The sequence below is a fragment of the Pan paniscus genome, chromosome 4, assembly GCF_029289425.2.
Source record: "Pan paniscus chromosome 4, NHGRI_mPanPan1-v2.0_pri, whole genome shotgun sequence".
NCBI classification, from domain to species: Eukaryota; Metazoa; Chordata; class Mammalia; order Primates; family Hominidae; genus Pan; species Pan paniscus.
Window position 1 is genome coordinate 21,719,422 of NC_073253.2, and position 24,666 is coordinate 21,744,087.

At 35.8% G+C, this 24,666-nt stretch overlaps 1 protein-coding gene across 13 annotated transcripts in view; it reads left to right on the top strand.

Annotated features, from left to right (window-relative positions):
* Positions 1-24,666, top strand: part of ARB2A (ARB2 cotranscriptional regulator A) — a 493,453-nt gene that overhangs the window by 438,069 nt on the left and 30,718 nt on the right. Inside the window, exon 11 of one of the 13 annotated variants that reach the window (XM_055112189.2) lies at positions 5,723-20,791. The exons of the other annotated variants lie outside the window; for them this stretch is intronic. Coding sequence (XP_054968164.1) covers positions 5,723-5,808 — 86 coding nt within the window. The 3' untranslated portion in view covers positions 5,809-20,791. Of the gene's footprint in view, positions 1-5,722; positions 20,792-24,666 lie in introns of those variants that run through there. 13 annotated transcript variants of the gene reach the window in all.

Consider the following 24,666-nt stretch of genomic DNA (forward strand, 5'->3'; position numbering starts at 1 on the left):
TTCATACTGCTATGGGTAAATCATCAGTGCTAATTTGACACAATAATGCTGAAAGAGAAAAGAAAGAGAGAGAAAAAAAAAGAGAAGAGAGAAAGAAAGGACACATCTGTCGTGAACTTCCACCAGATCTCTAGAAAATGAGACATTTTAAATATTTTATGCTGAACACAAAGATTCTTGAGTAAATGGTTTTATATTCTGTGTCCCAAAACAAAACTGTCAGGGTCAGTAAGCAGTGCTGCTTAAAAACTCTCTATTTTTAATTATTTCATTTAAAATTACCTCACACTTGAAATGTAGATTCTGTTGGCTATCTATAAAATCTACAGTGTAAAGTAGAAAAAGGAAATAGAACTAGAAGAAAATAAAAGAGATTCTATTAACTTCAGAAACTTTTCCTTTATCAAGTGATACTTTAAAAAATATTATATTTCATTATCTAGAGAAAATTATGTTTCATGTGTGTTGGCATTAGTGAACAAAATGAAGTTTGGTTTGGTTTGGTTTCTGCAGTAGCTAAAGTTACAAATAGACCAAGTAGAAATGCGAGAAACTGAGGATAACATCCATGGTCAGACATTAAACTTCTGGTGATATGATTAAAAGAGCCAAGTCACATCCTAGTTTTCTATAATTTTCTATTAAAGACTAATAATAGCTAATGCCAAAATCATATTTGTAAACCATAATTTTAAGTGTAAATGTAGAATTTTAAAATTCTATTTTCTTCAAATTTAAGCACAGTTTAGTTCTGGACTAAATTTTGTGGGTTTTCTTTAAGTATTCCTTACCCATCATTAATTGTTTTTTCTTCTTTATCTCATTAGCTTAAATTTTTTAATGCACTAAAATATTAGTGATGCATGCTGGGCGTGGTGGCTCACGGCTGTAATCCCAGCGCTTTGGGAGGCTGAGGCGGGTGGATCACAAGGTCAGGAGATTGAGACCATCCTGGCCAACATGGTGAAACCCCGTCTCTACTAAAAATATAAAAATTAGCTGGGTGTGTTGGTGAGTGCCTGTAATCCCAGCTACTCAGGAGGCTGAGGCAGGAGAATCGCTTGAACCAGGGCTTCAGAGGTTGCAGTGGGCCAAGATGGCGCCATTGCACTCCAGCCTCGTGACAGCGAGACTCCATCTAAAAAAAAAAAAAAGAACATTAGTGATGCATACAGCAACATTTCTATCACTAGTTTTTTAAGACTACTGCCAAAAGATGGTTAACCCTTTAGTTAATATTATTCTCAGTCCCCATCATTTTAAAAGTATTGAACATTATCATGCCCAAGTCAGATGTAGGAAGAGACTTGGGATTGTTTGACTTTTCATATGTAAATATGTTGTGTTATTTAGAAGACTGATAATTGATAACAATACAATAAAATTCTTCTTTAAGATTTGGAGCTAATTCTCAACACGACTTAGACCCACCTTTGGAAGGGAATAGTAAAATAAACTGATCTTAAGCAGAACTCACTCAGCCATTCCTCAAAGTTACTATCTCCTTAGACAGTACTTACTAGCATGCTTACTTACTTACCAGTTCTTTCCATTGAAATAAATGAGTTTTAGTATGTCTGTAACATTTCTATTTTTCTTCACACTATCTTCTACCTTTATCCTCTTCCAAGCTACTTTATTTTCCTTCCATTTAAAGTTTTAAGTCTTAATGATTATTTATTTCAGTGACCAACCAATTATAACAATCTTAAAAATGAGTCAGTACATTAAAGTGGTATTTTTTCCAAACTTTTTTTTCCAATCCTCTTTTTTAGTGTAAGAGCTCATTGAAAAATTGAGGGGTCATCTCAAAAATTCTGGAAAGAAGTATTAAATGTCCAAAAATTTTTTTGTAAATCAAATTTTGCTTCATTTTTTTAATAACATGTCTGATGGTATTTCCAATTATCAATTAGAATTGTAAATCCTACTTTTTATTAATCAAATATTGGAAATGATTTCAATATACCTAAGGGTTTTTTAAGGATGTGAATCCTCAGCTCTTATTATTTGACATTTAGAACAAGTTTTCAAGTAATATTGTAATTCTGTGTTAGTTCACTGTATCATCTAAAATGACTTATTTACATTTGGGCTTTTATCTTTATTCTTTACTTCATGTATTCAAAAAAACAAGGCTGGATTTTATACTGTGCTTCTTTATATTCTGTACTTTTTAGTTGATTACAAAATGGATGGTAAAATCATTATTGACAATTATTACTCAGTAACAATACAACAGAAATGATGACAGTGTATATTTACTTTATTAGACTAATCTGGCTTCTTTAAGATTCTGGAAAGTTTTTAATTACCAGTACCCTGTTGAATAAAATATATGGAAAATATCTTGTTTTGAGGGTTTATAATGCTTCCCTTACTAATGAGGAAAACAATTCATCATTTTCAAGTGCATAATCAGTGTCAGCATTTTGTATATCACAATGAAAGTCCTGAAATAGTGGCATTCTGGATGCTCCTGTGAGGAGACAGACTAGTCTATTATAAGAAAATCACTTTCCTCTTATACTTTTATAAAAATTCTAGCAGGAAAAAATAATTAGAGAATTATTTTAAATAGTACAATTGTAAATGAAAGTAATTTGGAACATTTCAGCATTGTAAAGTGTATAATCACCATTGCATTTTTATACATAAACAGAGGACTGACTATAGTCTTTGAGAAAATCTGTCCCTTTCTAGACTCATAATTTTTTCATAATCAGAAATGTACAAGAAATATTATGTTTGTAAGTTCTCATTACTCATTAGGCATAACTAAATGCAACATGTAAAGAATGAGATTGTGCTTTTAATTGTTCCTATGTGAATGAATATTCATTTTGTGGGAATTTAATCTGCTGTTTTTTTCCTAAACTTAACAACATAGAAGGCATTTCTAAGTGAAAATAACAGACATGGTACATGGCCCTGAGTTATGCTGAGTATATTTCCTTTACCTTCAAAAAAGGCTACTGAATTTACTTAAGCTTTGAAAATCATAGAATCACTCTAGGCAGACTAAGGAGGGGCTGCTCCTGTTGAAGGAACAAACGAAGGTGAGTGAGCCTGTAGCAGGTAGAACAAGGAGATCTAGGCAGAAGCCACATTGCTTAGAGCCTTGGAGCCTTGGAGTCCAAATTTTTATTTTCTTGTAAGTACAGTGGGAAACCACTGAGGGTCTTGAGTTGGATAGTGATCATATCTATTTTAGATTAAAAGTGGATTGGTGGGGGAACAAGTGGGTAAGCAGCTGACCACTTAAGAAGCTGGCTCAATAGCCTAGGCAGGCAATTATGGTGACTTGGATTTTGGTGGCAGGAGTTGGAGATGGGAAGAAGTGTCCAACATAATCATTTAGAGATGGGAAGTGAGGGGATAGGAAGGATGAAAAATGACTCCTAGATTGTTGGCTTGAACATCTGGGTGGTGTCATTTACTAAGATAAGGAAGTCTAGGAGAAGAACAGGTTTGGGAGGGAAAATTGGGAGCAAAATTTTGGCATTTAACCATGCTCTCTTTTTATGTTAGAACCTTTATTTAAGGAAATAGTCTAGAGATCAGAGAGAAGTTTCAGGATAAGAAAGAAAAAATAGCAAGTGCATAACTTTAAAATTTCTTTTTTACCAACATGTGAAACTTCTAACATGACCTAGAAGTTATTTGACTAGAATGTAAGGGTCTAACAACAGTGTGTATGATTAGAATATAAAAGTCACCGTTGACTAACAGGCTGTGTACACCCTCCAAATTAGCTACTTCTGACCAATGCAGATTTCATTTGTAGTATGCAGGAGTTTGCCTTCTGCATACTGCAATGGGGAAAGGTTTTCCATAGCCCCAACATGACAACAACACGTAATTTGAAAAACAAGTTCTCCTTCCCTTGATTCTCTATTAAAGAATTTTAATAACATTAAGAATCCACAATGTTAATGCTGCCTTACAAATGTAGGTACTCTGTTTTATACTTTTTTTAATGGCTGAGTAACCCTTTGCAAATAGGTTTCTCTAGTTAGCCCCATTCAAACCTGAAAACAGTGCCTCTCATAACTTGTCTTGTCAGTCAGGTATGAAGAAGACATGTCCCCAAATATTAACTAGTTCTTCCCACTTCCATGACAGTAGATTTACCATTTAAGTGTTACATTTGTCTGGAAACCACACCCTTAATTGTTGAGTTTTATCACCTTTTAAAAAGGTGCTTTGTGTGTGCTTGTTAATTTGTTCATTCACTCACAACTCTAAAGAGCAAAGCTGTCTTCTTTGGCAGACTGGTTTTTATTTTCACTTTGTATGGTGTGGGGAATACAGCAGTGGTAAGAACAACTAGAATTAGGAAGGGATAAATGTGGTATTTCACGTCAAACATACAAATTAGGATGACTTTTAAAGTTATAGTTCCGTCAACTTATTTTAGATACTTTAGAAAGTACTTTAGAAAGTTCCAAAGTCGTCATTCAGACATTTGGGGATCACAGGTTTTGGTGTAATTATCAGCTTGCTCTTGTGAACAAAATTATAGGCCAATCCAGTTTTCCCCATGGCAGATCGACAGACCTGGTAGATTGAGTAGATGCAATGTCTGCATTATATATTGACTCTGGTAGAGCTATCCATTGTCTCTTTCATGGTCTGATGATCAATAAGGAGGGAACTGGATGAATGATAAGAAATGATAAGATGAAGAGAGAAGACTTTGATAAGAATAGCTTTTATCAAAGTAAAGTGGTAAAGAAGAATAAAATACATAGTGAAGTGAAGAGGAATATTCTAAATTCAAGTACTTATCCTATCCACTGTTCCTAAAACTCAAAAAGACAAATACCATCTTAAATGCACTGAATTAAGTGGACTCAAATTTGCATTTTGTTCTTTGTCTGCCTCTTTGGTAATTTGGAAAGCTTCTGATTTCTTTGTCCTCATGTTGCTTTTAAAAAACACTGTCAGCCAAGGCCCTATCCCCATTCTTTTGTTATTCTTATATATGTGGACTGCCATCTGCCTTGCTTTTATAGATCATAGTCATTTTTGCCTTACTAATTAAATAGCTTTAACAAGCCAGGCATGGTGGCTCACGCCTATAATCCTAGCACTTTTTGGAGGCTGAGTTGGGAGGATTGCTAGAGGCCAGGAGTTCAAGACCAGCCTGGCCAACGTGCCGAAACCCTGACGCTACTAAACAATATAAAAACTAGCCAGGCATGGTGGTGCATGCCTGTAGTCGCAGCCACTCAGGAGGCTGAGGCACGAGCATTGCTTGAACCCAGGAGGTGGTGGTTGCAGTGAGCTGAGATCAGGCCACTGCTCCAGCCTGTGTGAGACTGAGACGCTATCTCAAAATATAATAATAATTTTTTTTAAAGCTTTAAGAACATAATATTTTTATATTGCTTTTCAAATTAGAGTAACTTTTTCTTACCAAAAGAAAAAAATTAGTAGAAAAAGAAATTTAGTGATTGAGATTAGATTGTATAAAATTAAGTGTAGCATCATGAACATTCTAATTTAGTCATTCCTTACTCCTCCTTCACATCCAAACTTTATCTCTTTAAAGTCATTAAGAGCGTCATTGAGATCTTGTCTTTTGGCAGTGAAATTCACCTTTCAGTTTGCAAGAGCTGTGATATGAATTTACCTATAAATTGGCCCAAAAAACTAATGAATATCACTAGCTAAATTATGGCTTGACTTTTAAAAATGCATTCTTAATCATTTCCAGGCTGGGAATGGTATCTCATGTCTGTAATCCCCGTGCCAGGAGGATTGCTTGAGGCCAAGAGTTCAAGACCAGCCTGGACAACATAGCAAAACCCTGTCTTTACAAAACTAAATAAATAAGCGAGCTGGACCTGGTGGCACATGCCTGTAGTCCCAGCTACTCAGGAGGCTGAGATTGGAGGATCACTTGCACCCAGGAGTTTGAAGCTGCAGTGAACGATGATCACACTTCTGCTCTCCAGCCTAGGCAACAAAGCAAGACTCTGCCCCCACCCACCAACCAAAAAAAGAGAATTTTCAACAGTGGGCATCTATCAAGAATACCTGAATAGCTAAAACTAGTTTAGGCACTATAAGAGTTTGTAGATATGTAAAAATGGAAGGTATGATTAGTACCCATTAGGAGCTTACGGTTTAAGGAAAATGCAAATTTTGACTTCTACAACTACTAAACAGCCAGAGGTGGGGAAATTAATACTGTAATTTAGAAGAAAGGGTACAAGGAGGTTTCAGCCTAGAGAAGGAGGATGTAAGAAGAAAGGTAAGGGAAGCAATTGGAAGGTTAAGGAAAACCTCATAAAGGCAAAGAGGAATAATTAAGGAATATTCAGAAACCTGTCACTGCGAGAATTTTTGATGTATGCACCTCATCACCAAGAACTCATAAGACTTAAATCCTACCACTCTTATTATTTTTGGCATTTTCTCAAAGTATAGATTGTGAGCTACAGTTTACAGATTCATTTCTGGACTCCAAAGGAATAAAAATTTTAAATTTTCTTTTTATGGACCACAAATTATACCACATCTCTTATATTTACAACTCATGAATAAAAGTTGTTTTTATGATTTTGGTCTATTGTTATGTGTTGACAGTCCATGTACATAGTTAGGAGCATCTACCACACCAAAACTGGAGCTTTAAGGGAAGGTTTCCTGAACAGTGAGCCTTGAGCCAAACTTAAAGGAATCAGGAATATGCATTGTTAAGTAGGCAGGTAGGTATTCCAGGGGGCAGATGGAACATGACTTGCACAAAACTATGGACATGGTAATAGGGGAATAAAAATTAATTTTATCGATTTGGTTAGTACCTGTCATTAGTTAGAACATTATAATAATCACCTTTGGAATGGCCTGTTAACACAAATTTAATAATAAATCTCCTTTTCTCTGTTAAATGGACCAGGACAAGTATTGTTCATTGCAAGTTCCTATATTAAAAAAAAAAAAAAAAAAAAAGGATATGGCACTATTTTGATCCTTTGATTAATTTATAAAAGTTGACCTAAGTACCAAGGGGGTCTGGGTTGGAGAATATTAAATACATTTTTTTTCACAAGTTCCATGGCATAAAATGTGTAGCCAGTTTTTCATGAACAAGCCTTTATTAAAAAATCATCCTGACCAATTCATTTCTCATTTTCAAAGTGGGCAATACACCTTCCATATGTCATTCATGTGAAATAACTGTGTGTAATCTGAATAAGATGTAGATGAAAGGATCCATGAGTCTACGTTTATTAAAATGAAGGTTGAAGTCTTTAAAGATACCTACCCTGGTATCTTGTGTAATCTTCTATCAGGATTGTATCTCCATTTCAGTTTGTATGACACTACCTGTTTTGAATAGGATAAAGACTCATTGTTACTGTCAGGCCTGTTTTCAAACTAAATATTCATCTAGTCCTTTGTGGCTGCCATTTTTATCAGGCATTCAGAACAGCTTCCCTTTGCTGATCTGCCATTTTTCTGCAAATCACTGTTTCACTTGTATGATTTCTAGTGAGACAAGCTTAGACCTGGCTGCCTTTCTCTCAATAACAGAGAAAAGAACGTCTCTGGTGCCTATGCTGCAGAGAAAGTTGATTCATGTGTAAATTATCATTTGGCCTTTATTTGCTTGGCCTGTGGAGAGTACACATGCAGATAAAAAGCTCGGTAGGTCAGGGCTCAGTACGTGCAGGTTTCTCCAGTGGCCACAGTGACAGCGTTAGAATTGTTGTCACAGATTATCAGACACGCTATGATGTCTTATCATTATTTATTTGCAGTGGTCTGTGTTAAATAAACTCTAACACGGAAAATGCATCTATAGTAATAGAATGCCATGTGCCTGACCCCTGTTTGTTTTATCAGCTCACATTCTAAATAATAAAAATTGGTTTGGGTTTTCTTGATGTTAGATCTGACACCTATATGTTTCTGCCATCAATGTTTCTGTCTTTGGTCTATCTCTTCTTTCTTCTACATTATGCTTTAGTTTTATCAGACTTGACCGTTGTCCAAGTTTGTTGTGAACCCTGGGTACTATCTTAGTGACAAATCCTATCAATTAAGGTAGATGTAAAATGCTGTTTGGGGTGTGTATAGCAGCTTCTAGGCACTATGTGGAAATAGTTATATAAGCTACAGAATCTCTTATCTGTGACTCAGTTGGTTTTCTTATAAGTAAAATCATTTAACACAGACTCATTATTAATTTCACTATTAAAAGAAGTAAATTGTGATTTCTTTTATTTTTTAGTACATCATGTCAATTCTCTAGGTGTAATAGCTAAATCTGAATTTATAAGGTAAATTATTGAATATACATATGAAACTGAGAAATGCATTGAAGGCCAGGTGCAGTGGCTCATGCCTGTAATCCCAGCACTTTGGGAGGCCAAGACAGGCAGGTTACTTGAGCCCAGGAATTCAATATCAGCCTGGGCAACATGGCAAAACTCTGTCTCTACAAAAAATACAAAAATTAGCCAGGCATGGTAGTGCATGCCTGTAGTCCCAGCTACCTGGGAGGCAGAGGCAGGAGGATCATTTGAGCCTGGGAGGCGGAAGCTGCAGTGAGCCAAGATTGTGCCATTGCACTCCAGCCTGGGTGACAGAGTGAGACTGTGGCAAAAAGGAAAAAAAGAAATGCATTAATAAATCCCAAAATGATACGATGACTTCAGTCTGCTTTTACTGTTAAGGTCTTGTAATATCTGTCGTAAGTGTAGAGCTAATATATTATACCTATTTGTGCAACCTTTATTTATTTGTATAATTCATATTATGTATATTTGTCACATTATAAGACATATTATTATTATATATATATATATATTTTTTTTTTTTTTTTTTTTTTTTTGAGACGAAGTCTCGCTCTGTCGCCCAGGCTGGAGTGCAGTGGCGCTATCTCGGCTCACTGCAAGCTCCACCTCCCGGGTTCATGTCATTCTCCTGCCTCAGCTTCCCGAGTAGCTGGGAGTACAGGTGCCCGCCATCATGCCCGGCTAATTTTTTGTGTTTTTAGTAGAGATGGGGTTTCACTGTTTTAGCCAGGATGAAGCCATATTATTTTTTAAAGTATCTTATAGCCCAGGTGTGATGGCCTCTAACATACTTAAAAAAAGAATATGCCTATAATCTCAGCATTTTGGAGGGCCAAGGCAGGAGGATTGCTTGAGGCCAGGAGTTTGAGACCAGCCTCGCCAACATAATGAGAACCTGTCTGCAAAAAATTTTAAAAACTTAGCCAGGCATGGTGGCACGCACCTGTAGTCTTAGCTACTTGGGAAGCTGAGGCGGGAGGATCCTTTGAGCCTAGGAGTTTGAGGCTGCATTGAGCTATGATCATACCACTGCCCCCCACCCCCGCCCAGCCTGGGTGACAGAGCAAGACCCTACCGCTAAAAAAGTATAAAAATAAAAAAAAGAGTATGTTAGAACCAATGGAGTATGTTTTATAAGGCCTACATTATCAGAACACTATTGATACATGAACCCTTTGGAAAGCGTTCCTCTTATTATAATAAAATTAAATGAGTTAAATTATGCAGTTAATATTACAAAATACTACCTTTATTTCTTTCTAAAGATAATCACTATTGAAGAAATTATATTTAGAAACAAATTTATTTCACTTGGCCAAGAAGATATAATATTTCATTGTAACTTCTGATATTCCATTAGGGAAACAATGCACTATTTATTTAGAGTATACTTGTAATTGTAATTAACTATATGGAAATTACATTTAGCTAATTATCACCAAGACCTGAACAAATAGGATGATCTTCCTTCCTTTGCTTTCTGCTGTGCCTCTCACCACCGAAGCCCAGTTGAGATGTGAAGGGCGGCCAATCCCATTCCATCGTTGTACATGCCCTTAGACAACTCTTTCCCTGTGCAGTCTATCCGATAGCCTTTTTTTATATTCCATGTGGAACAAGGGAGAGATGGGTGTATATTCAGCCTACCCATCTATCTCACCTGATCAGTTGAAATAGCTTCTTTCCTCATTTCCTCCCAATTTCCCTACTTCTCTCCTCCTAGGCTGAAATAATTTACCAAGTTTAGCCCAAATGGAAAAGAAAAATACAGGAGGAAACTTTTAGCTTTCCTTCAGGGGAAGGGGAACGTTAAAGCTCACCTACCTTACCTTTAGTCTCAAATAATAACTGTATAGAAAAGTTTATGTTTGTAACCTGTAAAAACAGTTTGGCACAGGTAAGCGAATTGTTTTATCACTTGATTGACTGCAGTTTATATAGTTTGGTTTCAACCAGGAGAGAGACTGGAGGAAAATAGAAGGGATTTGCTGACAGAATAAGAGAGTTGGTGCTGTGATTTGAATATGTCCCCTCCAAAATTTAGGTGTTGTCAGTGTAATGGTGTTGAGAGGTGCGGATTTTGTGGGGTGATTGAGTCATGAGGGTGGGGTCCTAGTCAATGCAATTAGGTTCCCTTTATAAAAGGGCTTGATGGAGGGAGTTTGTCCCTCTTGTCTGCTTTTTGCCACATGAGGACACAAGAGTTTCTCCCCTCTGGAGGACACAGCCCTCGTCAGACAACCAAACCTGCCAGCACCTTGATTTTGGACTTCCCAGCTTTCAGAACTGTGAGAAATAATTTCTGTTCTTTTCAAATTACTCAGTCTCAGCTATTTTGTCGTAGCAACACAAACTGGTCTAAGACAATGGAGTAAAACTCAAAAGATGGAGTTACAAAAGAGCAGCCTTGCTTAACGCCATCTACCATCTACCCAGTGATCATCACTACAGAGTTGGAGCGAGGGAGGGACAGTAATTGTAATGGGGGTTGTCCTGTCAGTGCTCATGGCACACATGAAAAATTGTGAGAAAAACATATAATTCTGTTTGTACATTGGTTAACTGATGTCTTACTAAAGACAGTTAGGTGTGTAGGTGTGTATAAATATATTTTATGTGTATGTGTATGGTATATAGCATACAAACATAACATTTAAGTGTAAGTATCAACAGTTGTGGCAATTTTCCTAAGATATATCTTAACGCATCTGTGTTGAGATAGGCATGCTATAATTATGACAATTAAAGACACTTAAAAGTAGCAAGCAGATTTGTTTCTATGTGTAATAATTTATTTACCCTGGTAGCTGAACTCAATACAGTATCTCCTTTTTAGTTTACTCTTATCCAATATGGGATAACCTGTTTTCATGGAACCCTTTTATCTACAAGGAACAGAGACCTACTCAGCTAACCCAACCCCTAATACTTGGAATTAATTTATAGTTTGTCTCCTAAAGAAGATTCTTACAGAAAATATGTAAGAACTAGATTTCACCCTGAAATCTTAACATAAGCCAATTAGACTTCATAATGTTGCTGTAACGTGAAATGAATCTGGTATGGGGTATTGTGAGAGTACTCATTATCTTGTGATTAGAACGTCATTGAAAATTAATATTGATCTACAAAACAGCTACTCTTGCCACTTAGCTCTCATGCGACATATGGTATTTCTCTAGAAGAGTGGTCTCTGTTTATCTCTGATTCCTTGTTTTACTTACCTGCTGACCAGCTTCTTCCCCTTACTCTTTCTGCCCACTCAGTACTTTAGGAAATGCATGGCCTTCAGGTCCCTCTAGTCTGACTTGACTTCCTGACTTTTCAGCCACAATCATCCACCGGTCTCTTGGTGTCATACATTTAAATTTTTAAGAAAATTATTTTTTCTCATCTTTTTCCTCTAGAGCAAGCTTGTCCAACCTGCAGCCCAGGATGGCTTTGAACGTGGTCCAACACAAATTCGTAAACTTTTTAAAAACATTATGAGAGTTTTTTGTGATTTTTTTTTTAGCTGATCAGCTACCATTAGTGTTAGCCTATTTTCTGTGTGGCCCAAGACAATTTTTCTTCTTCCAGTGTGGCACAGGGAAGCCAAAAGATTGGACACCCCTGATAGGTGATGACTCTCTGAATAGGCTATACTTAGTTTTGTGTCCCTTCCTGGTTTCAACAGCTGTGCATAGGAGGTGTAGGGTAATGTGAAACAAAAGATGACCCCTTACTCCTGTCCCTGAAACAGGTCATAAGCAATGTAGCTTCACTAAAAGGAGTGATTGGTGAGCAGGTACTATGATTTATACTTCTCATATATAATCTACCTTAAACAAATTACTATCCCTAGTTTGGGGCACCAAACCATTAACATGACCCATTGCTTAAATGTTAACTTCCTCGAAGAAGTCCCAGACTACACGCTGTATATGCTGCTAGCATATGCTCCCATAGTACTCTGTATTTCTACGAGCATAAAGCTCATCAGTGTTACCTTACTACTTATGCAATGCCTTTCTTCTCTCACAAACTCTCGAGGCCTGTGAAAACAGGGGCCATGTCTTTCCCATTCACCATTCTGCCACCTGTACCTGACCTAGTGCTTGGCTCATCATCAGTGTCCAAACATTTGTTAAGTTATTTAGTTATTAAGTGCCTTAACCCTATAGGAATCAACTGTTTTAAATTATAGGCTTAATAATCTTCCAAAACCCAGCTCTCCCTCTAGAACATTTCCACTTCTGACACTGATATTATCAGTACCCCTCAGACAGGGCAGACTCTGACTAATCTCTTTCCAGCATCAAGGCAGTCGTCATGTTTTATTGGTTTGTTCTTTCTCTCTTATCTGTGATTTCTTCTCCATTCCCAGTGCCACCATCTTAGTTCAGTCTCTTCTTCTTCACCTAACTGGTACCCCTGTCTGTAATCCCTCACTTGCTATTAAATCCTGTACATCTTCCTAAAAAGCAGCTTTTCATACCTCTTTCTCTATGTAAAATACTTCATTTGCTCCCCTTCATCTAAAGAATGAAATCCAAACTTCTGTGTCCATCACACTCTTGTTCCTGCTAAATCTCTAATTCGGTTTTCTACTACTATCCTGCACAAACTTTCATTCTATCCAAACAAGTCTAACTCTGTTCTCCAAATAATTATAAGCATTTCTACTCACTTCTTTGTTCACTTATCTTCTTGCCCCTTACTCATCTCTGGTCTTCTTTAAAAACCTACCATAAGTTCTGCTTTCTTCATAAAGACGTCCCCACTACCCAGTCCTCAGCAATAATTTCTTCTTCTAAAGTTAGAGGACTTATTACCTATATGTGCAGTATGATGATGAAGAGTCTAAGCCACAGTCAAATTGCCTAGGTTCAAATCCTGCCTCCACGAGTTACCATCTAGGTAACTAAGCAAGTTATTATACTTAACTCCGGTAAACTTTAGCTATATCATCTCTAAATGACAGCAATAATAGCACTTACATATTGTGAGAATTCAATGTAGTAATGCATCTAAAGCATAGTGAGTATTCAATAAATGTTTTCTATGAAATTATTTGTACACTATTGATTAACTTTTTAAATTCCTGTTATATGCTAGATAGAAACTGTATAAAGAAGTTAAGATTTAAAAAAAAAAAAACTCTATTCTATCTCCCAATTAGATTGTAAGGCCCTTACAATTCATTCCTTCTGTCCATACATATTATTGAATAACTGATGCCTTCAAAACACTGTGCCAGGTACAAGGAATTACAAGGTGACAAAGTGGAACTTCAGGTGCATTGTGAAAGAAGAGTAGGGGTAGTTTAGTACTGCGGAAGCAAGAATATAAGTTAACAAATGAGTGGATAGACATGTTTATAATGTATTTAAAGAAAAAAGCCTCTTATGTATTGAATGAGTGTCCTTGACCTTCAAGACCATTATAACTACAGCCCTTGTTATTGTTTCTTGCACATGGTAAGAACTCAATAAATGTTTATTGGCATCAGTGAGCATGGTGGTGATGATGAAGACTTTAGAGCACCACAATTTCCAGCCTCTCTTTAGAGCTGTTAACTTTATTTGGCTTCTTTGCTTCTTCATTTTCCACTGAATGAATGCCAGAAAGTCTTTTTCAAATTTTTTTCTGTCTGATCAAGACTTAGATAATGTCTGCTTCTTTTGGTAGCTAAACATCTCCCAAACTCAGTTTCAGGCTGCAGTGAGAAGACACTGTATTATGGTATTGCCAATGGAAACCACTTCACATTTGGGCAACATCATGATGTCTAAGTGGCTCAGATTCAAGTTTAAGGATAGATTCTGGTTCCTGCACATTTGCTGTCAAAAACCACTTTATAAGAGCCAAACTGTGGACTCCTTCCAAGTTTTAGGCACTATTAGAAGTACCATTAAAGTACAGCAGAGTTTCAAAAGATTATGAAATTCTGATTTTTTTTAATATACCATGTTTAACGATACTTCCATGAAATTTTACTCAGTTCCTTGTTTCTGTCATGGAGCTAAAGGTAGTTGAAATCTCATTTTTATATAGCATCACAGGTTTTCTAGAGAACTCCAACTTGGAACTTGATAAAAATTGTGTACTGTTTTATACAACAGTGAATACATAGAACAATTCTGGTTTTCAAATGAAACTTCGAAATAAAACTTCAAGAAGACATATAATTGTTTTTTATGCTGTGTATCTTAGTTATCCCCACCCCCACCCCCACCTACTAACCATACCCTATCCCTGTTTGCTTCCTTTGGTCACCCTACAGGAAACAAGACATGTAAGACATCATAGTTAAAATAAAGATTTTTATAGGACCAGAAACTGTTTAGAAATAAAGATAATTGGCCATCAGCCTATGATATGACAATTACATTAATTTAGCATAAAATTTATCTTTGAGCTTCCTTACACTCAAGGCAAAAAAGGAGATAAGTGGCTGACAATATCTTTCTCACTTGAAAAGCAAAAACATATAAGCTCATCTGAAAAGATATTTTTCTTACAGTAAATGCCAAAGAAGTCATCACATATTATTTCCTTATAAACAATTATTTGTGAAATGATTTATTTAGTTTCTACTTTCCCCATTAGAATATAAACTTTTTGAAGGCAGTGACCACATCTTTTCTGTTAACTACCATAATCTGCAGCTCATAGAAAAAATGTTGATTGAAATGAAATGAAATGAAATGAAATCACACAGATTCTCGTCAAAGAAACATAGACTAACAATGGCCATATCTTCCACCCATTTTTTATATCAATGATAGTAAAAGACTGTAATGTAACATTACATCATGACTCACATGGGAGGCCACATTGATTTTTGTTATATTTATCATAACTTTACTATGACCAAAGATGGAAAAATCTAGAAAATTGACCATTTAAATGTACCTTAAACTTATCACTTAAATATTATTGTCTTAACCACATTTTTGGCAGGAGCTGAATGTTCAAGAATGCAAGGGGAGAGACCTCTAATGAGAGTCTTAAGTTGACCATGTCTTGTGTTTTGACTCAGAGAGATCTCAGACAAGCTGATAGTACAGTTGGTATTATTCTGCTAGAAACATTAAGAAGTCTAACTTAAAACTGAATGGAAGGCCATCCAACCTTCACAGAGGAAAAAATAGGTATCCTTGTACTTGTCTAATATAGATAATAGCCATTCATTTACAAAAAAAGTATCAAAAATAGGAAGCATTATTTTAAAGATAACAATGCATATTATATAGCAAATTTGGTTACTGTTGTTTTTAGCTGAAAGATTTCTATATTAATTTACTGTGCCAAGGGTACTGTGTAGTAGAAATACAGCCTGGGGATTGAATCAAAGTTTGTAATGCAATGTCATTTTCCTTATAGGCAGAATTTATCTAACAATGACTTCTCATATAACACGCTGAAATTTCATTTTAATGCCACTTACATAAAGTGCATTTTGGAATAAGGCAGGTGAGTCTTGGATTCTTCCAAGGGAAATTAGTACTGTAATCTCCTCAAGGATGACACCTATGTCTTGTTTTACTTTATATGCCCATTGCCTAACAGTGTCTGGCATATACAAGGCACTTAGGAAATGTTTGGACTAAAATTAACCAAGCTCATATAAGGTGATGGCATAACCTGTATTCTTCAGGACAGCATTGTACTTAGACCACAAGGTACTGATTTTTTTCTAACATTTCTGTATTGGGATGTAATTATCATAACCATTTTTCTAATATATTTGCTGTTGATTGCTGACAAAGTATAAGACATGTCATGAAAGATCAAATATGATAGGTCTAGAAGAAAGACAGGAAGGTCTAATGGAACTTACTATCCAGCTTGCTTACTAGCATTAGGCCAGTAGCCTAATCCATCTATCTTACCAACAGTAACTGCATCCCAGTTTTCCCACTTCCTGTGCAGTTTTTCTGAGAATAATTGCGGATGCCTAACAAAATCAAAAGGAAGCAGTTTGCTACTGCAAACTAGTTGGGAGTTTGCTACTATTATCTGTGGCCTGAGAGAGGCCATCGTCTTTAGGGTATTGATATTCCATCCATCTTATCTCAGATCTACAGATACTGGAGAGTGTTAACTTACTCCCATTTACAATTTTCAGTCTTCTCTCTGACATATGGAAGTCGCACTTTTTACAGAGGCTCATCTTCCATATCCGCAGTTCACACTTACTGAGGCATGACGCATGCTAGGCAACTAACCCCTGGTGGGGAGGAGGACAGCATGGAAAAATGAAAAAGACATGGGTGGTTCCTGACCTTAACAAGCTCCAGCTAACAAATAAATAGCCCTGGTATCCCCTAATTGAAACACAGGGGTCCTCCAAAATTAAGTTAAAAAAAAAAAAACTTATAAATGATTGTGCAAGGGCCTAAGCTACATCCTGAACAAATTTTAAAACTCTGCCATATAGTGCTGTGGGTAGTGTTGGTCTGTCTTTGTTTGGGGAAACAAAAGAAAGATGTGTGGAGTGTTGCTTTTTTGTTTCTTTTAAAAATCTATTTAAATGTGAAGATATGGTAAAAATCAAAATAATGAACAGTGTCTTATTTCTTCCTTTTACCATACTTTTCCAAAGTAAGTGTGAATAGTACATGAATCCTTAAAATTATTTCCATGGAATAGAGATAGAGCTTTTTCGTGAGAATACTATTAATACAGAAGCCAGAAAGTGGCATTGAATTCAGTTTTTAACCAAATACACAGTTAAAATTATGTTTCCTCTATTTCCAAAAGCTTTTAACAATCATGTTTTTTATGATCATTTCACTCAAATGATTGGGTTACTGAGAATAACAGGCTTATAGCAGGTTAGAAGCAAAATGTGCATTATCTTGTCATTTTTTAATGTTTGGAACTTAGCACCTACATTTTTTTAAAAGCATTTAAATAATTTTGAAATTTTAAAATTTTTCATAACAGTGTATTCTTTTCTCTGGAAAATATAACATTTGAAGTTAACTACTTATCTCAGAAAATGTCTGTAATTCATTTTTAATTCAGTTTAACATTTATGGAGCTCCCACTACATCAAGACTTTACCAGTCAGTCAGTCAACAAATGTTTATTGCATGCCTCTCTGTGTGAGGCACTCTTCTAGGCACTGGGAGGAGACACAGTGCAGACATAGCAAAGTTCCTGCCCTGAAGGAGTTTACATTTTAGTCAGAGGAGAGGGACAATAAACATGAGCCAAGATACAAGCTAGTGAATAAACACCCAAACAAATAAATGATTTCGTATATTAGTAAGTGTTACAACAAACATTTAACAGGATAATGGGATGAAGAGTGACTGAGACAGGAATTGAGGAAGTAGGGAAGGTGGCTCTCCTTTAGCTAAGGGTGTCGTCATATGTGGCCCTTCCATTTTCTTCATACTTTGAGGGTGTCTAGTCCCTAGTCCTGTGGCTGCTACTGCACTTCATTTAACTACTTAAAAACAATATACAGTCTTTGTACTGCAGAGTAATATAACATCACTGACTTAGGTTGTTTTCTCCAGGAAAATTGACAAAAACACACTAATCCAACCAAATGTCTTGCTCTTTCCCTTGCCTATTACTAACTGGTCTTTAAAGGTGAAACTTCTCTAAGCCATGGAAGGGGAATGAGATGCTGGGCACCAGAGGAAAAAAATAACAAGCCCTCACTATAGGCCCTAAAGAGAGGAAATTTGAAGGTGACACAAGGATTAAGGACTCAGATACTTAGTGACAGAGTTATTGACCATAGTGAGAAAGTGAGGAAAATGGATACTAAGGACAGTATTAAGTTTTCCATTACTGGCATATTGTAACTGTGAAGGTGTCCTATACATTGGTTCAAGCCAGCTTCTAGTTTATATATTTACATGGTCATTTATATGCAAATGATAATATTAACTAAAGAAACAAGCTCTTAGAGATAATCTAGAGAATGAAGAACACAAAAATCCCATATATCTGAAATTGACAATTAATATTTCCATTTAGATGGTGCTTCAGAATGTATAAAATCCTTTCACAAATATTATCTCATAGAGTCCTCAAGAACAATGGTGTGAAATGGTACTATTATTATCTCAATTTTATACATGAAGAAACAGAGGCTCTGCAAGGTGATTTGTGCAGAATCAAAAAGCTAGAAAGTGTTAGGACTAGATGTCTCACCCAGAGATTATGTTTACAAGTGCAGGGTGCTTTCCACTACACTGCAGCTACAAAAGATATTTTCAAAGGGAACCAGGAACCAGACACAAAAAAGTAGTAGTCAGAGTGGTGATAGGATTGTGAATCTGAAGCTATGACTAACATGTCAGTGAGAAAGTAATCGGCAGTATCTTTTGGCAACAGAAGGCTGCAGGCATAAGACGGGAAAAATGATTCTCAGAATGCAGTCAGAAAACTAATCAATGATTTTTTAGAAGAAAGTTTCTACACAGCAAAGTAATGATAAGTTTTGCAGGTAACAAGGAGGGATTTGATAAGGAGGAATGGGGGGGGTCTTATGCCAAGGGTGTCTTCAAATAATTTTATGAAAAACAGACATTAGCAATTAACTAGGTAGTCAAGATAAATAAGAAGTTTGGAAAAACATAGTATGCTAAAAGGAATGGGGGAATATCATTAAAAATATCATGATATCTAAGAGGAAAATGACATTTTTTATGTGATGTTCCCACAACTAGGCATTCTAAAGTAGAAAGAACATTTCTGTGATCTGTTGAGAAAGAAAGCATGGACACAAATAAGGGAAGACATGCCAGGCTGAGGAAAGAAAGATTATAGAAAAATATGCTCCTATAGCATTCTCCCTTACAGTATGGCATAGTGTTAATGACTGTAAAATAAAGATAAGAAGGACCACAGGCTTCACCTTAGAGGGAGTTCTTCAAATTTCAACTATTACACAGAGCCCTTGCTTATGGTCACCATAAACCCTTTTCTGGTGGCCACTGGAAAACTAGATGCCATTAAGCCTTTCAAGAAGTTAATTACCATAAAAAGTGAGTCAGACTCACCGGTTTTCATTTTTTTCTGTTTTCTGATTTTCTGAATAGCACTAGATTATAAGCTCAAGGACAGACTATGTCTCATTCATTTTTGTATCTTCACACCTAGCACAGTGTCCAGCATACAAGAGTAATTCAATAAATGTTTATTGAACGGAACTAAATTATTTTAAAATGCAAAATCAGGAGCCCCTATCTGAGTCAGTCATTCATTCAAGTGACTCAACATACTCACCCTAGAGCCAAAAACATGGATGTGAGTCCAGTCACTGGCACTTGCCAATTCTATGGCCTTTGGCAGTTCATTTAATCTCTTTGGTCAGTTTCTGTGTCTATAATTTAGAGGTGATATTTTCTGCATCACCAGCCTCACTGGTTTGTTATAAGGATAGACTCTAATAATATATATGAAGATAACCAGAAACTATCAAGTGCTATACAAATAACTATATTTTTCTCTGAAACCAGTAGTACCAAGATGCTCCAGTAATAGACAGACTCCTTGGTCAAATGCTGGGTTCAATAAAGATAAGCAGGCTTCTTATGAGCAGGCCTTCTCAGAATCTTTCACTTGGAAATCAAAATTGCAAAAGAAGAATTAATGTCTTTTTATATGTGACCAGAAGAAAACATCTAGTTCATATAAGTTGTACCAAAATATTCAAATAACAATCCTCACTCTCATTTTTCAAACAGGATCATGTCAGACACTATACTTGCACTTTACATACATCAACTTTAACTCTCATTACAAATCCTATAATGTAAGTATTATTTTTATTGGCCCCATTTTTACATATTAAAAAAGAGAGAGATTAAATAACTTGCACAGAGTTAAAGCCGATAGAAAACATCTTACATTTAAGGAAACTAGCACTGAGAAATGGGACATAAGCAACATATGCCCTTTCTCATTTTTGTTCTCTCCTTTTTTTCCACCTGCTACAACTCTAGTTCATGTCTACATTACCTCTAGACCAAAATTTTCCAAAGTGTGTTTTTAAAGTAAAAGTCCTCAAAACTGTCCCAGGAGAGACTCATTGGTCAAATATGTTTGGGAGATGGTACACATTAAATTCCTTCTGTGTGTCATAGTGTACATCAGCACATTGAAGCGTTTAAATCAGAACTTCAAATCAGCAGCTGTTGATATCCTACAAAGCCAGAGTTCCGTGGAATAAACTTTAGGAAATGGTGACTATTGAATAAGTCAACCAGTTATATACCATCTGACTACCAACAAATCTAGAGTACCATCTTCACCATGAACTATATGTAAAATTGTTGGAAATATACAGTTGATTTGGTAATTTTGCTAAATGTAGTCAACCAATTTCCTAAAGATTCTCTAATATAATTTTTCGCAACTCTGACGGCAACTGATAAAATAGAAGATGACAGAAATCCAGATCACTTTTTAATCTGAGAAATAGTACACTAATAGAGGATTGAGTTTATTTTACTTAGTCAAAATTATTATTCTGATTATTAAAAATGAGTTGAAATCAGTGATTTTCAACCAATGTAAGCATTTCAACTTCAAAGGGAGGCCAATGATGGAAAGAACTACTTCTTCCAATTTTCCTTTGAAAAACCAGGAGAAAATTGAAGACTAATTTATTTATTACTCCCATGTGTAATACCTGAGAGTTGTGGTTTAGTTGCTCCATGTCCTTACCAACATTGGGATTATAGTATTTCAATTTAGTTTTAATTGAAGTGACTAGTCCATTTAAATTTCCTGTAATTATTGATATGTTTGGATTTGTGTCTACCAATATGCTATTTATTTTCTCTTTGTCCCATCACTTCCTCTGTTCTCTTTCTCCTTTTCTGCCTTCTTTTGCGTTACATTTTTTGATATTTTATTTTCGTTGTTCTGAGGTCATTTTAGCTATACCTTTTGTAATGTTTTTAACAGTTGATCTAGGGATTTAGGATTGGTCTCTGCATCCTCATCTTCTCATAGTCTTAGAGTTAATATTGTATAATTTCATGGAAAATTTAAGGAGCTTACATAGTATAATTCCACCAGTATAATAACCTCCTGTTTTTTATATTATTGTTGTCATATCTCTTACATCCATATGCATTAAAATCAAATAATATATTGTTATAACTTTTGTGTTTAAGATTCAGTTATTTTTTAAATAAAATAACAGGAGAAAAACATACTCTTTATTTTTATACTCATGTTTATCATTTCTAGTGCTGCGCATTCCTTCTTGTAGATTAGAGTTTTATCTTGTGTCATTTCCTTTCAGCCTAAAGAACTTATTCTGTCATGTCTTGTAATGTGGATCTGTCTGCAATATATTCTCTCAGTTTTTGTTTATCTAAAAATTTCTTTATTTTACCTTAATTTTAGTTAAAAGGCATTTTCTCTGGTTGAAAATCATATTCTTGGCCAGGCACAGTGGCTTACACCTATAATCCCAGCACTCTGGGAGGCAGTGGCAGAAGGATAACTTGAGCCCAGGAGTTTGAGACCAGCCTAGACAAAATAGTGCAACCCCTGTCTCTACAAAAAATAAAAAATTAGCCAAGCATAGTGGTACACACCTGTAGTCCCATCTACTCAGGAGGCTGAGATGGGAGGGTTGCTTGAGCCCAGGAGTCCAAGGCTGTGTTGAGCCCTGGTTGCACCCCTGCACTCCAGGCTGGGTGACAGAGTGAGACCCTGTCTCAAAAAAAAAAAAAAAAAAAAAAAGAGTGTTCTTTCAGTATTTGAAAGTTGTCATTTCATTGTTTTCTGGCCTCTGTTGTTTCTGATGAGAAATCAGCTGTCATCTCTATTATTGTTAAGCTGTATATAGTGTGTATTTTTTTCCATGTGTTTTTTTGGTTTTGTTTTTTCTGAGACATGATCTTGCTCTGAAACCAAGGCTAGAGTGCAGTGGGACAGTCATAGCTCACCGCAGCCTTGATCTCCTGGGTTCAAGCAATCCTCCTGCCTCAGCCTCCCAAGAAACTGGGGTTATAGGCATGCACGACCATGCCTGGATAATTTTTTTTTTTTTTTTTTTTTTTAGTAGAGAAAGGTCTCGCTATGTTACCCAAGCTGGACTTGAACTCCTGAGCTCAAGGAATCCTCTCACTTGGCCTCCCAAAGTGCTGGATTACAAGCATTAGCCACCATGCCCAGCCTAGTTGTGGATTTTCTTTGCATTTATCCCGTTTATTTGCTGGGCTTCTTTGATTCTTAAGTTAATGTTTTTCACCAAATTTGGGATTCAGGAGTATAATTTCTTCAAATATTTTTTTTCTCCCCTATTCTCTGTTTTCTCTACTCTGGGACTCCAATTACATATAAATTAGTTGATTTTATACTGCCTCACAGGTCACTTACGCTTTGTTTATCTTTTCTGCCAATCTGTTTTTCCCCTCTTCTTTAGTTTATATGATTCCCATTGATCATTTTTCAAGTTCATTGAGGTTTTCTTCAGTCTTTTCCAGTCTGTTATTAAGTCCATCCAGTGAATTTTTCTTTCAAATATCAAACTTTATAGTTCAGCAATCACCATTTGGTGTTCTAAGGTTTCAATTTGTCTGTTGAAGTATTCTATTTTTAGCCCATTATAGCCACTTCCTCAAGTCCTTGAACATGTATATAATAGTTTATTTAAAGTCTTTGTTTGCTAATTCCAACATTTGGGTCATCTTCAAGTCTGTTTCTGTAGTTTTCTTTTTTTTTCCCCCTTCTTGATATGTTCCAAGTTGTTATTTCTGAACAGTAGGATTATTGGTGATTTCAATTTTTTATGTTTTCTACTTTTTTCTATAACAAACATAGGTAGAACAGTAAAGTCCTTTCTTTTTTCTTTGCATACTCAGTAAGTTCTTATTATATGTTGGACATTGTGAATGATGAATTGTTGAGTCTCTGGATCCTGTCATATTCTTCTGAAGAGTGTTGGTTTTTGTTCTAGTGGGCATCTAGTGGCTGATTACCTTGCCTATGTTCAGGCTTGGTTTTACAACTTGCTATGATGAGTTTTGCCCTTAACTTTAGGGTAAACACTGGGACCTGTGACATTATCTTTATTCCTAAGGAATGGCCTTTATGGGTTTCAGGGAAAAGCCTGAGGTATTCATCAAGCCTCTTTAATTTGGCAAGATACCAAGTCTAAACCATCTGTCCTGCAGGGGGCAGCAGCCTAAATCTCTGCTTATGTTCTTCAGACATCTAGCTGTAAGCCTTTTGTCAGCTCCTTTGAGTCTTCCCATGCAAACACGTTCAAAATTCAACCAAAAAAATTAAAAAGAATTTATACACAGATTTGGAGTTATTCCCATTCATAGTTGGTGCCTTTTTGTTAGGAATTTACCTTCCTGGTTTCCAGATGTTCTGGCATCCCCAGACTCCAACCTTTGACACCTTAAGCCAATAAAATTGCAGCCTTCTGCTTGGGTTCTGGCTAGCCTGCACATGCAGGAAGGCAAGTTCTCTCAGCTGAAGGGCCACTCAGTGCAGAGCCCTTCTTTGAAGGGTTTAATCTCTTCCAGTCTCTGCCTGCTTTTGGTTGCTTCTCCAATCCTATCAAATAGATGTCTTTTATATTTTGTCCAGAGTTTATCATTGTGACCAATATGAGGGTTAACCAATTGCCAGGATAAGAACCCTCAGTATAGTGTCATTTTAAAAATGCATTTGTTGTGAAATATGGTTAGCTTTTCCATTAATAAAATAATGCATTTTAAACAAAAATAATAAAATGAATGTTTATGTGTCAGAAAAAAATCTGAAAAGATATGTTCCAAGTTGTTATTTCTGAACAGTAGGATTATTGGTGATTTCAATGTTTTTTAACTTATATATTTTCTACTTTTTTCTATAACAAACATAGGTAGAACAGTAAAGTCCTTTCTTTGTTCTCCTGGGTAAATAATTTGTTTATAATGACTCTTTATAATAAGATATGCTTGTGATTCTCTGCTGCATTTTATATTTCAATTTCCATAGGTTAACAATCTGAAATTCTAGTAGTCTACTAGTATGGTAAACAGTATTTTTTCTGGCTTTAGGAATAAAGAAATTGGGACAAATTAAAGTTAAATAGCTTGTCTAGAACTTCAAGCATATTGATAGGGTAGCCAGAAATAGATCTTAAATTTTAAGTCCCTCAGTTCAGCTGTGTACACTATTTCTAAGCCCTCAGCATCCATGCATGCAGTTAATTCTACATTTTCTAATGGCTGTAGAAGAAAATTATCATAGTTAAATATAAGCCTCAAATATTTTGGAAACTTCACTTCAGTCACTGATTTCAATCTCCTCTCCATCAACTCTTTTACTAGAACTCCTAACAAGTGGAAAATTTAACTGATTTTAATTTTACTACAGTTAA